At 30.6% G+C, this 16,394-nt stretch overlaps 1 protein-coding gene across 1 annotated transcript in view; it reads left to right on the top strand.

The window, feature by feature from the left end:
• Window positions 1-16,394, top strand: part of LOC129231488 (echinoderm microtubule-associated protein-like CG42247) — a gene marked incomplete in the record, with an annotated part of 287,722 nt that overhangs the window by 225,136 nt on the left and 46,192 nt on the right. The window contains 2 exon segments of the mRNA XM_054865816.1: window positions 3,358-3,447; window positions 9,388-9,522. Of these exon segments, the coding sequence (XP_054721791.1) occupies window positions 3,358-3,447; window positions 9,388-9,522 (225 nt within the window).

Genomic DNA, 16,394 nt, shown 5'->3' with positions numbered 1-16,394 from the left:
GGATTAGAAATCTGCTAATGAAAATAACTCATTGAAACGATATTTTTCGGCCCAATGGGATTCGAACTTACACCCTTCGCAGTATTAGCCCGACGCCCTAACTCACTAAGTCAATATGTTTCCGTGTTCTGAGTCTACGCATTAAAGCAATGCGTAAAAAAGAGAATAAAGGTTTTTTTTTGTTTGTCAAAACAATCAAATTGTGCATTGTCTCTTTATTTTTCGCCGAAAGCGATAAAAAAAAATCTTTACAGAAAGACCTTATGTAGGTTGATGAAGCATTGAGGGAGTTATGTCATTCTCGCAGAAAATCCCTTTTGAAAAATAATACTCACCGGCAGAAGCGTGCAAAACATTCGGTAATTTAAAAATCCGATTTTTGAGAGCATTTTTTGGAAAAACGTTAACCATGTTAATTGTTTCTTTATTTTTAACCGATGCGCTAAAAAAAACTTTTTTAAATTTAATGCAACAGTATAACTGTGGTTTCGAGTCTTTCAATGAATTTGTAATGTATATATTCTGAAATTTGGATAAAAAGTTATGCCGAGGAAGAAAAAAATCATTCAAAAACGACGAAATCCATGCTGCGATAGAACTAGCGATCTTTAGCACGACACTCTAACCAACTCAGCTACAAAACTTAATTTGTGGTGCGTTATGCATTAAAGCAATGCGTACTACAAACCAGAATCAACCGATTTTTTCGAAAAACGCCACAATGTGAGTTTTCTGTTTTTTTTTTCACCAAAAATTTTGTAAAAAATCATTAAAATGATGCCTTACTGATGACATTTGATGAATTGTACTAAGAAATATTTGCGTTGTCACGAAAAAACACGTCTTAGAAATAATATATATGATTTAAAAAAAAATACTATTTCATCAACGAAAACTAAATGCAAGTGAATAGAAATATTCAATAATTTGTGTACATTATTTTTATAGTTAAAAGTACAGAAAAAAAAAAAAAAAACGCTAGTTAATGAGAGATAGTCTATGCACTTTTAAATCGCAATTATTTTCTGAGTTTTTCGATTGTGTCACTTAAAAGATTAACAATGATTTCAAAATCGGATAAAAATTAAAAAAGGAGGAAATAGGTGTTATGATTTTTCACCCTTACCCGTTGATTATACAGAATGTATTTTTGATCTACATGGTACTGATAGAACCTTGTAAGGGAAAAATTATGGATAAAACCTGCAAACCGTTAAAAGTTACTGCTCTTACAAATGGATTTTTAGAAACAAGTTTACCCTCTGTATTAAGGAAAGTATTACCGATATTAAACGGCTATTGTTGGCATTATTGCTGTTATTATTGATGTGGACTCTTCTTCTAAAAGATTTTTTTTTTTTTCGGAGCCCCACTAGATAATCCCAAGAAACCTTCGGAATGGCCTGCAGGCATGCCAGGTGCTTTATGCCTCCATCTTTGCTCAGAGATCACTAAGTAGCATTAGAGTTGTTTTTCTGATTGTTTTCCCCATTTTGAGAAGATACTATGTTTTCTTTTTCTCAGGAAAGAGGGAGGGGGATGGTCTGAGCTTCAGGATATTTCACACTGATTCTTTGTGTTCAGATTATCTAAGATAAATTCTTTATTCCAAAGTTAACTATGTCATCGTTTACTCAGATTAACGTAATGGTATCTAGGATAAAGTGAAATCTCTTCCGTGAAAAACATGAAAATGCAATAAATCTTTGTCACAAATAATGGATAGCGCCTTGTACAATTGGGAAAAAAGCTTTGCTAACGACGTAATGGAATAAGAATTCATTTTTCTTCCTTTTAGGTAGATAATATCGTAAATGCATTTAGCGGCGGGTATGGGTATTCGTTGTTTTTGCGTCAGAATTATCGTTGCAATATGATTTTAAATCTTTGAACAGATATAGATATGATGTTTGATATCAATCTATTACTATACGTGCTGATATGATATGCATGAAATAAATTAGAAATATAAAAAAATCAGTATAATTAGTTTTTCATCTAAAATCAAGAGCAGCAATACTGAACATTTAATCAGCAGTTTATGCAGAAATGATTTTTCCAGAAATTTGAAGAAACGTGTTTTGGATTCAATACCAACAATAGAGAAATGTTGGAATTTGACGTTTATGCGCGCTTTTTTTCCAGCCAAAACGAAATGAGCAAACTTCTACAATTAACCTAACATACAATAGATGACAATAATGCAAAAAAAAAAGAACATTTTTAAGTTACTGTCCTTTGCCTGCCTACGGCGGAAGAAGAAGGAGAGGCGTTAATTATAAACGTATGTACAAGGTGGTCATAAAGCATATCAATAGAGATTACTTGTTGTGGTGGTGTGCGAGGGAGTGTGCTGCTTCACTTTTCCAACTGTTCCGTAATTTGGTGTGAAGTCCAACTTTTACAGTACACAAATGCCATAAGGACCCGTTTATAGGGTAGGCAATCATTCGCAGCACAACAACACATTAACACAAAGAAAGGATAATGACAGGAGAGAGAAAGTAAATCCACGTCCGAGCCGGGATTCGAACCCTGCACGCGACCAATCACATTCAGAATCTTGTCGCAGAGGAGTCCGTCCCAGACTCCTCTCACCATAAGACAGGGCGGGCGGCAATAGAGCTTACTGTACGACTAATTTTATAAGGCATATGCTTGTTTTGACATATTGCGTTAGAATGGTCATAATTCGCTTCCTGATTCAAAAAATCCATGCTATACAAGTTGATATAGGGAAGTCAAAGGAGTAAATGAACACTTACGAACAATTTCAATTGCATGATTTAAAAATTATGTTGAAACTGTATATAGTGGTACAAAATATTCAAAAAAAAAAAAAAAAAAAAATCAAGGACATAAATAAAAACTTTTAAAAAAACATTCTGAGAGAAGTCGTAAGGTTTTGTTTTAGGTGTATTGAGAGGTATTGAATGTATACCTCTCAAAACATTGTATACCTCTCTTCCTCTCTTTTATGTCCTGTATACTATACAAGACACAAAATGCAACACTACAGGAAAGTATTACCTTTAACCATTGAACAAATACATACATTTCTAGCAATTTTCTTTCCCGAACTGTAAAGAAGAAAGAAGCTACTGCCAGAGTATATCACAAAAAAACATCCACAATGTTATATTTAAAAAACAGAGCCATTCATTCACTGGTAGGTACCCTAAATAGACATATATGCTTTCTTTTATGTAGTGTACAATTTACATACGTTACTACTAGTGTCAGAAAATTTTAAAGTAAGCAACATTTTAATAAAATAACACATGAATGGGAGAAAATGCTCCCGACACATTTTTTTCTTAGTTGGAAAACAATATTAAACATTTGATTTTTATCCAGGGTAATGTGATGATGATATTGGAAGGACTGCAGGACACGTCATTATCGTTGTGGGACTGGCAAAGTGATTCTGAAGTCACTCGTATTTCAGTAAGTAAAATAACAATATTCTTAGTACTGAATCCATTTTGGAGTACATTTTGTTATATATCAAATGTAATTAATCTGAAAAAGTAGTTCGTCAGAAAAAGATAAAATATATTAGTGGGAAAAATTTGCTTAGAGTATATTTCTTCTTTTAAGCTATAAATATTTTAAAACTCGGCATTCGAAGTTCTTTCTTCAAACAAAGTTTTTTGCGTTAAAATGCTTTCATTTTTTAAATTTTTAAGGTAAATACTTCATTGCTTAAAAATAATTCGATTTGAACGAAATTCCACGCATAGCTTTACTTTTAACGAAAAGAAATTGAATTAGTTCATACTTTCATCCTTTAAGCTTTTTGACATGTTCTAACTTTAAAATTTTAGAAAGTATTTATGGATTTTTCATGGACCTAATTATCATAAATCTACTGCGTTAGAAAACGTGAAACCTCGTGCACTATAATTACTGCAGAATATGACAAAAACTATATTTTACCCAGTTTTTTACTTAAAAGACATTGAGTAATTACTGCTGAATTCTTAAGTTTTTAGACAGTTGTCGAGGGAAAACTTCATAATTATTTTTCATGCAAATTTTAAAGAGCATCATATTTCAAATTTCATGAATAAGATAGTACAATAGCTTTTAGCTCTAGCACGTATTCAGTTTAGGACAAAAAACTTAGAATACATTCCAACTCAAACTACTAAACCTTTTACTAAGGCTGTTCGGAAAGTAAATACCAATTTGAAAAAGAAACAAATCAAAGTCTTTATTTAAACCAAAAATATTTTTGCATTAAAAAGCATTTCATATCCTATTTTTTACACATCCATCATAGTTTAAACATTAGGTCACAGCATGAAAATAACATTCCAATGCCGTTTTCGGAGAAAGACAGTGAACGCAACTACAGTTGAAAACCGTTTTTTGCTCGACGTCATTGATGTCTCAGTAAGTGCCATAAAAATCGCGTTTCAAGCTCAAGAACAAGTGGAAATCAGAAGCTGCAAGATCAGGGCTGCAAACTAGATGATCGAACCACTCCCAACTGATTTTTTTGAGTAAGGTTTCGAGAAAAAGCTGAAAAACCGTGATGTCTGACTACCACTTGTTGCTGAACTAGAAGCGTGATTATGAAGGAAGACGTTTTGAGTCCAATGAAGGCGCAAAAAACGGTGTTCAACAATGGCTGATCGGCGGAAGCCCTTTCTTTGTACGCTTAGGTTGTATGTTCGATTTCCATCAGTGCTCTAGGTGTTATTTCCTGCTCATCAGCCGCGTTTACGTGATACTTTTGTACCTCGCATTTCCCCACTCCAATTTAAAAAAAAAAAAATCAATTGAAAAATACACCGTTCACATGCAAAAAGAGCTTGTACTTTATCACGAAGTTTTAATTAATAAAATGAAATATGTGTTACTAAAATATCATATACTTGAGGAGATGAAGATTTAAAAAAAAAGAAAAAAAAAAAGCTTGAATAGTTTTTTTTTTATGCAATTTTTTTTTTCAAAACTTTAAAAACACCTAGTACAATGTGTTACACTAGTAATTAAAAATTCATTGCATAACATACAATGAAGTACTTATATCAAATGCTTGTTTCTCATTGTACCTTGAATAAAAGTTTCTCTTGCAAATTCTCAGCAATACACTGCCAATATGCTGATTCCATTTCCTTGAAAATGTCCTCTCGAATTAAAAAATGACTAAACGGAGAAAGAACTTGCCGTTTCGTGAAAGAATGAAATATCAGCTGAAGATTTTGACAATGAGATTAAAATTTTGAGAAAAAAAAGGGGAGCGGGGAGGGGTGAAGCATTGTGCCGAGAACCGAGCGAGCAAATTGTTTTATTGATTTGCGTTATTTTTATAAATTTTGCTGTGTAAAAAGCTTTTAATTTCATTTTTAATCTTAATTATTCTTGTGAAAGTAACTGGAAAAAATATAATTTCTACTGCAAATTTATTTAATGAAGATCATCAGTGCGTTTTATACGCGAGGCACGGCGCTTACAATACTTTATTTTTATTTCATTATTTATAAATTTTTTGCATTTATCTTTTGTGAGATCAGTTATTTGTATGGTGCTTACGCGTGTGTAGCCGATATTTTGGCCTTTCTATACAGAAATAAATGATAATTTCACGAGAAAAAAGTCAAAAAATTATTAGTTTTATTGATTTTCAAAAATGTTTTAATGGAGAAAATCATCTAAGTCCTTGCTAAAAATGTACCGATTTTAAAAAATGTTACATGAGCTTATCTGCCAAGTTAATGCTGACCAACTTAAATGAAAGGGACTGTGAGCTGATTGGTTCCAATTCCAAGCGCCGATACCGAAGAAAATGCTTTTATTTCTTAAACATTTCATTTCGACAGTGTAGTGAATTAAGTTTGAAGAATGAAGTATAGTTACATAAAACAGCCGTGGGTAGGTAAAGGGTAGTAACTGCAAAATTTTAATACAATCCTTTTTCTTTTTCTTTCTTTCTTTTTTTTTTTTTTTTTTTTGCATTTTTGTCATCTGTTGTACGTTACCTTTATCCTACAAACTTGTTTATTTGGTTTCCGCTGAAACCGAATCGAAAAAAAAAAAGTCTAACTCTAACGCTTTCTTATTGTTAGTATAGAAATCAAAACGCGTTTATTCAAATATCTCGAAAATTTATTTCTGGAGATACTGCCGTTCACCTCCCTATAATAGTATAGTCAAGTACATTTTTGTCAAAAAGTATAGTTACTGTTTTGAATTGTTGTAGTTTTTTTTTCTTTAGTTTTTTCCACCATTTTTTAAACATACATCGTACAGCTTTTAACGGCAATCACCATTTGTAACTAAGCTTGCATAAGAAAAATAATAAAGAACTTGATTCCCAGAAAAGCCTGTTCACTAAAAAAAAAACTGCCCTGTTTACTTGAAAATCTCTAGGAAACCGCCATTATAGAAATTTTCCTAGTAACGATACAGTTCCTATTTCAGAAGCGTCGCTTAATGAAAAAAACTAGCTTTTCGAAATACAGCTTTTTCTTAAATAATGCCTTAGGAGTAACTCTTTCCTTACTAAGAAAAGTTCATAGACTGCTATTTTTCTTGAGATTTACTAGTAAACGGCTAGTTTTTTTTTTGCAGTGAAAACATTCATATTTTGTTTTGGAATTATTTTTTATTGAATGGCTTTACTTTTTTCTGTTCTAGGAGCTTTGATCCATTGTATACTGAACATCATTATTTTTAATACCTCTTATTCAACAGAACCTTCTGTTGTTGATAAGTGGCAAACAAACCTTCTACGCAGTTTCATTTATCAGTTGAAACGTTTGGAACTCGAATTAGTTCCCTAGAAAAGCCAATATCTGCTTAACAGTCATTTAATTTCTAAAGACCATTACTGGTTATTAGGTCTAATCCATTGACTTTGCTGATAAAAGCACCAGTGTACAGAATTTATGTTAAGAGTAAAATTCACATTAATCTCCCCAGAGAAGCAAACAGATGTCCTAAAATTGTTAAACGCGTCTTGTATATACTCCGTAACGTGGTTATTTTAGCAATATGAGTTTATTCTACGATTATTGTTAATCACTATTTGCTTGGAGATTAATTATGAGCTTAAAGTCATTGCTTTTGACAGGAGTGAAATGTTGATGTGGATTAACATTCTTACATACGTACTTGATATCGAATTTATGGATACCAAGTGCCTATTTTTACGACTAAGCGAGTATTTATAAGTTTTAAATAAAGTTAAGTTATACAAAGATGATTGCTAACTATTATTGTATTTAATGTTTTGAACGGTTATACGAGATTTTAAAATTATTTATGTTAACCTGTAATAAGTAAACGAGTGTCTGTTTGCTTATTTTGTGTTTGTCACACCAATTGTAAACAAAACGTGGCTTCCGAACAACTTACTATGCCTCATGTAAATTATGTATTTTAAGCAAAGCAATTAAAACTAACGTTACATTTAACAGTAATTATGGCATAGTACAAAGAAAATATAAGAGAAAAACGAGTAAAATTTTAGTAAAAGTAAGTACGTACATTAATTAAAAGGGAAATTAGATATCCCTAAAAAATACTGTGAACGCTGTGTAACTAATATTATTTTTTTAATCCCAATTTTATTAAATTAAAAAAGATTCCGTCTTTAGTTTACACGAAATGAGAAGATCCCCACTGCTTCTGAAACCTGCTTTTTCAACACGTTTGTTATAACTTGAGCGTGAGAAATGAGAATGATTTTTAATCAAGTGGTTGACTGTGATATTTGAAATAATTTATAAGTTTTGCGAAATTACTCAATATGTACACGAACACCCGCACATACGCAACACATTTTAAAATAAAACTAAAAATATTGATTTTTTAAGTGGTTTTATCAGAGGCAATTAAATGATAATATTTACTTTGATAAAAGATGATGAAAAAGTGTAACTTCTAAAAAGGAAGAGTTAGATTATCTTTAGTTTAAAAAACAGAATTAATGTGACAATGATTACTTTTGAAATTATGACAAAAGAAAGACTTTCAGATTCTCAATAGAAAGGCGACAACAAAAGAATACAATAATTTAAAGGAGAGTAATGGACATTATAATATTTAAAGTCACGTCTTGAATATTATTAAATTGGAATCTAGTGCTGGTCTGCACATATAAAACTATGATTAAATAATAGTACATATAGGCTAGTTGACTCGAAAAGAATTCATAAGAAGCAAGAAATAATGGCCGCTTTATAGTAAATAATGTCATTTTATGAATTTTAAGAAACTTCTGTTAGACTAGAAGAAGTTCGGCAGTTTATAAAAACGACTCATCTTGTTTATATAAACCAGAATTATCTGAAAAAAACTCTCATATTTGTTTTAAGAATTATGAGCAGCTTTGTAAGTCAAATATGTCATTAGATTACGTTTTAAACGAGCTGATGTGTGCATCAAATGGCTTCTTTTCACGCTAATTTAATGATAATAGTGCCTCGGGCTTGGAGTAAGCAAAGAAACACTTTAAATATTTTCACCCCAAGTTTGTTGTGAACCGAAGCAAAAAAAAAAAAAAAAAAAGAAAGAAAAAACACGTTTTTTGCAGATTAATTTTCCCAATATTGGCAATTTCAATGTGATTCAATGGTTAACTAACTCTCTAAGTATCGCCAAAAGTGGCCAAATTGAAACCAGATTTAAAAAAAAAAAAAAAAAAAACCGCCAAATTTGTCACCAGGTTGGCGACAAAACTTGGCGACCACAAGCTCGGCGATATATCGCCAAGTGTTTGCCAAACTATAACCACTTGAGTTTGCATTGAAATTAACAATGATTTCCAACAAAAAAGGCGTATAAGACAAATGTCGGAATGCAACTAAAAAAAGAGTTGCACAACTAGACCCCTCTAGTAGTCAACCTCGCAAATTTCAACTTTCTAGGACATGCGGTTCTTGAGTTATACGAGATACATAAGCACATACGCACATACATTCATACGTGCATACGGATGTCTCGAGAAAACTCGTTGAAATTAACTCAGGGATCGTCAAAATGGATGTTTCGGGTGTCTGTACGTTCTTAGGCATAAATCTAGGTTTGGTCGGGTTGAAAAAAAAAAAAAAAAAAAAAAAATCAATATTCATTCGGGGGTGAGCAAAATGGAAATTAAGGCCGATTTTTGAGTAAACTTTTTTTTTCGCGAATACAATACTTCCTTTACTATGTAAAAGGAAGGAAAATATAAGGTTAAAGGTATTAAGTAGCTTTGTTTCAGTAATCATTATTGTTTTATGCTTCTAATGACATAACTGCTTGGTGCGATACATTTCTAAAAGTCGTGATGAAAAATTTAGTTATGAGCATATTTTCTGATATTTTAAATTTAATATATTTCGTTATAGAATAAAATAGTTGCTTTCTCCTCATCCTTCATTTATTTTTTAGACTGGGCAGTCTTTACTTGGTGGCGGATTTCATCCATTAGAAGAAGAGATAATTGTTACCTACGGAAGGCAGCACCTTGCATTTTGGATGAAGGACACTAATGGTGTGCTCAACAGACAGGATCCTTTATCTGCCGTAAGTCATAATTTATGGAAATTACATTCATATGCATAAGTACATAAATAAACTTTATTTCAGTCATTGGTACACGAAATTTGGGTTTCCGTTCAGTTGACGCAAGGTAAGTGCACATTTATTTCTTCATTTTTATCTAAGCAAAACTGGTGACTTTACAAAGAGAAGGTAACTATTAGTTGTTTATTTAGCAAAATTGTATTTTATAGAATGAGAAACAGCATGCATTTACAGTTGAATTTAAATAAGATTTAATAAGTTCCTATTATTGCATTGTTGTGCCATCAATTTTTTTTACAGAGCCACTAAAGAATGAATAAAAAAAAAGAAGAAAACAAAATAGGATTGAAAGGAAGATCATTCTGAAAGTGTAAAGCAATCATACTATATTTTATTACAACAATAAATTCATGATTATAAGTTTCTGAGACTACAAAAGTACTAGTTTGCACATAGGGGTTTAAAATACGCAAGAACGAGCATTTTTATTTAAGGACTAAAATCTACCTAGACTTAAAGAAAATCGCTGTTTTTATCGTCAAGTTCAATAGATAAAAGTAGCTATTTTAAAGCTCCATAGCTATTTAAGAATCATATGTGTGTTGTTGAGACTATGAATTTCAATATAATGCTATATCCATGATAGAGTTGACTTTAAGTGAATCATTTTCAGTTTAAGGATACAAATATAAATGCGTTTTTTATTTTTTTAAATTTTACACATAGTCGTAGGTCATCTAAGAAGGATGAGATAAATGCAATAACGTGTCCAAGGTTGTCAAATACTGCAAACAATTGGAAATTTACAATTTACGTTAATTTTATTACAAAGTTTACAATTTGCACTGCATAAAATGGTATGTCCTATTTTTCAACCAAAAATAAAATTTAAAACTGTTTTTAGTGAAAAAATTGGCAAACTGATAAATGGAATGATGCGTGGTTTCTCGCATTGTGATGACAGTACTTCACTTTTACTTTGAACATTATCTTGCAATAATCATTTAAAAAACTGATAATTTTCCTATTTTCCTTCCTAAAAATTGTCTAACAATAAACAAACCACCGAAACAGAAAACATGTATATTCCCTTAAAACATTTCTTCAATCGTTATTATCATAAGTCTCAGTTTTATTTCTGGAGTAAAACTTGAAATAGAAAACCGTCCAAGAAGCAAACTGAAGTAATAAAAATCATTGGGTAAAAGTTATTTAAAAATACAACTTTTGAATACTTTCAAAGCTTCTCTGAATGCCTAAAACATGTAAGAGGAAATTCATGTTTTAGGGTCACTGTCATTCAAATGTGATTTCGGAGACTAAACCTGAAAGATACACTTTCTATAATCGCTAGGGTAAATGTTTATTGACAAGAAAGATTAGTGAGAAAGCGGAAAGCCATGAGGCAGCTTGTTCCTGTCAATTGGAAAACAAATGAAATAACTCAATTAAAGTACATGTTTCGCTTCGTAAGAGATTTCATCATTTGTAAATGGAATAAGCTCAATTGATCCAATAGATTGCTTTGGACTTTGCTTGATCTTTTTTCTTATACAAAAATTGAACTACTTAAGTTTCACCTTATGTGATATTTGTTGATTAATTATATTATTGACGATTTATCTAAATTTTCATTCATCATATAAGTTTTATTTTTATGTCAATAACTATATAATGAGTATTCTTTGTTTTAGTTATCTTTGTATAGCTAATTTTTAGGAATCGACGCTAAAAAAAATTACGGTCAAACGAATCTATATCCAAAAGGTTTAAAATTTGACATTTAAATCAGGGAAATCATTATTATCAAAAGTCTCATTTATTCTAAAAAATATAATGCAGCGTAGCAAAAATGGCTTCATTTTTTTCAGCTCTTAATATCTTATGCGTAATTAGGGAATGCAATACTGAACCAAAAATGCAATACCGGTACTCGGAATTTTCAAAACGTGATACTGGAATACCGGTATTAGAATTTTCTCAAAAACGGATGAAAAACGTTTCGTTGCAACGGTTCATAATTTTGTGCAAAAAGTGCATTAACTATAAAAATGTATTGTGAACAAATAAATATAAAATGCATTAATAACTTTTACTGTAAAAAATCAATGTTAGTAAGAAACAATGCTGCTTTTTGAATACTCACTAAGCCTGAAACTTACTTAGTGTACAAATTTCCTGCTGTTGAAAAACCTTGCATGAATTCACGCTGGTGGGTGGTACATCTAATAACATCTATCTGATATACCTCCGCTAATTACCTCGAAGACCTTCCTTTTCAAATAATTTGATCTCTTGCGTGCTCATTTTAGATGCATGATTTTTTTCGTTTGTACTGCATGTAGTACTGTTTTCTTTGTTTAAAAATTTATATCTAGTTGTAGTTTCTCTTCGAGAGACTGTTCTTTTCCAATAGTATGATTATCTTCAACAATATTCCCTTGAATATGCTAGGTTTGTGTTAACTATTTATTATCCTTTTAGTCAAAAATTTACGATGAATTCAACTAAACTTGATTTTTATGTTGGTTTCTTTTATTCGTTTTTGTTTTCTTTTCAAAAATCTATTTAAATGTATAAATCTCTGAAACTATTTTCCACTTCACTATGCTTTACCTCCTGATTTTTATGTTGGTTTCTTTTATTCGTTTTTGTTTTCTTTTCAAAAATCTATTTAAATGTATAAATCTCTGAAACTATTTTCCACTTCACTATGCTTTACCTCCATGCGCATTTTCAAGCCACTATATAATTGCTTAATATTATCTCGCCAAGTATATAGAGTTAAATAGCGAGACACTGCAGCACTCAAACACTGGGGACAACAAATTACCATTTGTTATGCTTACCAAAAAAAAAAGTTTTTCTCGAAGTTCAGCGCACTTTAGACTAATATTTGAAAAATATATCGTAAAATATTGCTGCAATTTACTATCAGTTCTATTAAATTATTCATTCCGTAAATACATTTGTAGTTATAACTTGTGCGAAAGGGGAAGTGGTAAAAATAAAAATATGAAGCACAAAAATGCAAGAACCACACCATCTATTGGCGAAAATACCGTATCCTTTTTTACTACTTTTGTTCACAGATAATTATGAATTCGTGCTTTTGAAGCCTAATTTTTACAACAATAGATCGAGTTTGGTACTAATTGATTTTGGTCGAAAAAGAAATGCACATCTAAAATAATAGTAGATATTTAATAAATAAACTGAAACTCTTTTAAGGCTACAATGAAGTCTTAAATTGTAAAATAGTGACCAAAATTTTGATTTTTCATTTCGTTCTTAAAATTTATCTTTGAAAAATTTCCTATTCGGACTATTTTTACAGAAGTTATAAACTGTTCTGTCAGTGTGATCTTTTACATTTTGTTAATAAATGTTTCATTCTAATGCAAATATTCCACAATCATAAAATTTAAATTCATGTGTGTGTTGAAATTGATCCCTTTAGATCAGGTACAAATTTAAGAAAATAGGGAGCAAATTTTCAATACCATCATTTCCTTTTTTATTTAAATCAGACTTAAATATTAATTTTATAGACTTTTTTCAGAAAATTTTGAAATATTAACAAAAACTGTTTTTGACACCTTATGAACAAAATAGTGTGGTTAGTGAAATTTTGCTCCCTAAGTTTTCTTTAAATATGAAATGTGCATCTAGAAAAAAGAGAAAATCAAGTTTTAAAAAAATGGTGCTCATAGAGTGATTTTTGTGGTTTAAATATTTAAATTTATATATTAAAAAAAACAATATCCTCTGTTTCTTAAAAACTATTCACAAAGTTTTAACAAAACGTTACATATTACTTCCCCTCATAAGGGTCTACAACTCGTCAAAATTTCAGAACTATATCTTCAAAATTTTTAAAAAATGATTTTCATACTCCATTGTAGCCTTAATAAAAACTATTTATTATTTTCAGCTAATACCGAAAATAACGTTATTTTACCTCAGCAAATATCGGTATTGCAAAATAGCTACAAATATCGGTATTCGATATACCGGCATTGCAATCACTATGCGTAATTATCATTTAATTGAATATTGCCATGGGCAGGCAAAGGGTAGTAATTTCAAAATTTTCAGTTTTCATTCTCTTTGTATTTTTTACATCTGTTTTATTGTATAAGATTGCTTACTTGGTTTTCTTAAAAAGAAAAAAAAAAAAACTCTAATTCTAAAATTTTCCTATTGTCAGTATTGCATTTAAAACGTGTTTCTTCAAATATCTTGAAAACTCATTTCTGCAGATACTGCCATTTACCTGCCCACGTCAAAATAGGTTTCAAAAGTAACCTATCGTACATTTTTTGTTGTTATTATTATTATTATTTATTTTTTTTTTGAAAGACACATTGGTTTTTATTTATGTGTGTGAAAACATACTAATATGAAGCTACATAAGAAACACTATCTACCGTAACAATTTTAATTGGTAATAAAAACGCCACAAAGAAAGCTTTTCTCTGAAAGATATCACGCTTTCTGTATTTCAAAGCCATCAAATCTCACTTCCTTTAGTGATTTTATATGGATATCTGGTTTCATTTTAAATATTTGAAACGTATTAGTTATATAAATGCACCCACTTGCGTTACACGTAAAGGCTTGTTTGGGTACTTAGTAAACGCAGATCTACAGCTATTTCTCTGATACTACTTGGTTGTTCGAACAAAAAATAAGTTCCGTAAGATTGTTTGTGCAATGATTATGAAAGGATCTTTTATTATATCGTCACCTCAGAGCAACATTAAGACATCTAATCCCAGAAATGCACTAAGATAACATACTGTTGCTCTGAGGCGACGATATAAGAATGTGTATCTGGTTTCACTTTCAAATTTCTTCTTAACTAAGGGGTAGGGGCCGCACAAAAATGCATGGAAGGAATTGTTAATATCATATAGAAAAACATTTTACTTCGTTGGTTTAAAAAAAATCGTGTTAGAAAAGGTTCACAAAACAAGGTTTGAGTGTATAGATTTCAGAATTATTGGTCATTATGGTTTTTGCGAAAAAATATTTTTTTAAATATATTTTATGCGTACTAAACGTAAATTTAATCGTACTTTTTTAAACACTAAGCATTTTTAAACGAGCTGTTGTTAATTTACCATTCTACCTGAAATATGAACTCCCAGCATTAGCTAAATCAATTTTTGCCCTTTTACCTGACGTGGATTACGTCGCTTTGCTTTCTGTCATAAACGCCAACGTATTTTTTGCGTGAAACTCTTTTGATTAGTAATCAGTACTATTTCACACGAGGGAGTGGAAGAGAAGGGGACACATTTCATTCAAAAGATAATGCTTGCTTGCAAGTGTTTTTTCTTCGAACGTGACAATGCGCTGGTCATCGTAATCACTATAAACATCCTAACAGAATGAAAATTCTGCTTAACTTTTTAAATAACGCTTTATACGGTTGGCTTAGTCAAAATACCAGACCGATGTGGATTTGAAAACGTTCGGGAGATTTAAAGATCAAATAGTCATGAATTAACGCAATGATTGATCCGATTTCAGCCTCAGTTAAAGTAAAACTCTCTTCTAAAACAATTTTAAATTATTCCAAGCATTGTCACATAATTCAGTATTTTTTTTTTAAGAAAAAACGTTTCGAAACTCCATAAAGATATTTAGCTTGAGAACTTCTTGTCTTTTATTTTTTCAAAACGTTTAGAAACGTGTCGAAACTAAAAAAACCCATAAATTTATTACAAGTCGATTAGCAGTGAAATGGTACGGATGGAAGATCAAATAATCATCTGTCAACGTTATGTTTGACCAGATCTTCGCTTCACTTAAAGGTAAATTCTGAAACAAAAACAAATTTCTAATTTCTAGAAGCATTTTTCATTAAACTATTTTAAGAACAAAAATGTTTCCATAAAAACATTACCTCGGGAGCTTCTGTGGTTCCGATCTGCCTTTTATTACTTCAAAACGGTTACAAAAGTGTCAAAAGTATAAACCAAAATAAATTTATTGCATTTCAATGGTAAGTGAAATGGGTTGCACAGCTGTATCCTTCGAAATTTTGTCTAGGTCTTCCTAGCAGAAAACTTTTACAATTTGTGATGTCTGATTCTTTTCTATTTTGAGTTCTTTCTTTTTTTATTTCTTTTATCGTTACTGAAAAAGGTACAAGTAACAACATAAGCCAGTTAAAGTCCAGTTTTGCTGCCAAAAATAACAAATCATTTATCAGCATTTAAACATCGATGAAGGTATCAAAGAAGTAACAATCTGTTATTGCAATGCATTTAATAACCATCTGTCTTAGCTTACGTTATAGAAAGTGACAATATTCCCTACTTCATGGATAAATAGGGTGATACTATGATGGTAATGTCATGTCGAGATTTTTGTCAAAGTTTACCTTAACACTAAAATACTACAGGATTGAAGTATAGTCTTTTTAGCAAAACGGAGTTATATAAAAACTTTAAACATTACTTCCGCGAGTTCATTTTTTCAAAACCCGTTGCACATGTTGTGGCCAAGAACATCCTTGATATAAAAAAGTTTACAAGTTTAAAAACACAAAAAAAAAAAAAAAAAAAAAATCCTTTTAAGTAATTTTAAAGTCGTTGACTCAAAATATTATCCTGGTAGGTTTGAAATTATTTAGTGTAGTTAAAATTGCATAAAAAAGTAACGATTTAAACATCCAAAGGGGAAATGCGTAAAATATGAAGAAACTATATTAATCTTTAGAAGCAAAAAAAAAAAGGATACTTTATCACGATTATCGCAAAAAAGTGTTATTGGAAGAACTAGACTTGACGCAAAAAAAAAAAAAAATAAATAAATAAATAAATAAATAAATAATAAATAAATAAAAAAAAATCAACAAA

Source organism: Uloborus diversus, chromosome 10 (assembly GCF_026930045.1).
Source record: "Uloborus diversus isolate 005 chromosome 10, Udiv.v.3.1, whole genome shotgun sequence".
In the NCBI taxonomy this organism is placed as follows: Eukaryota; Metazoa; Arthropoda; class Arachnida; order Araneae; family Uloboridae; genus Uloborus; species Uloborus diversus.
This window is presented reverse-complemented; position numbering and strand designations above follow the sequence as displayed.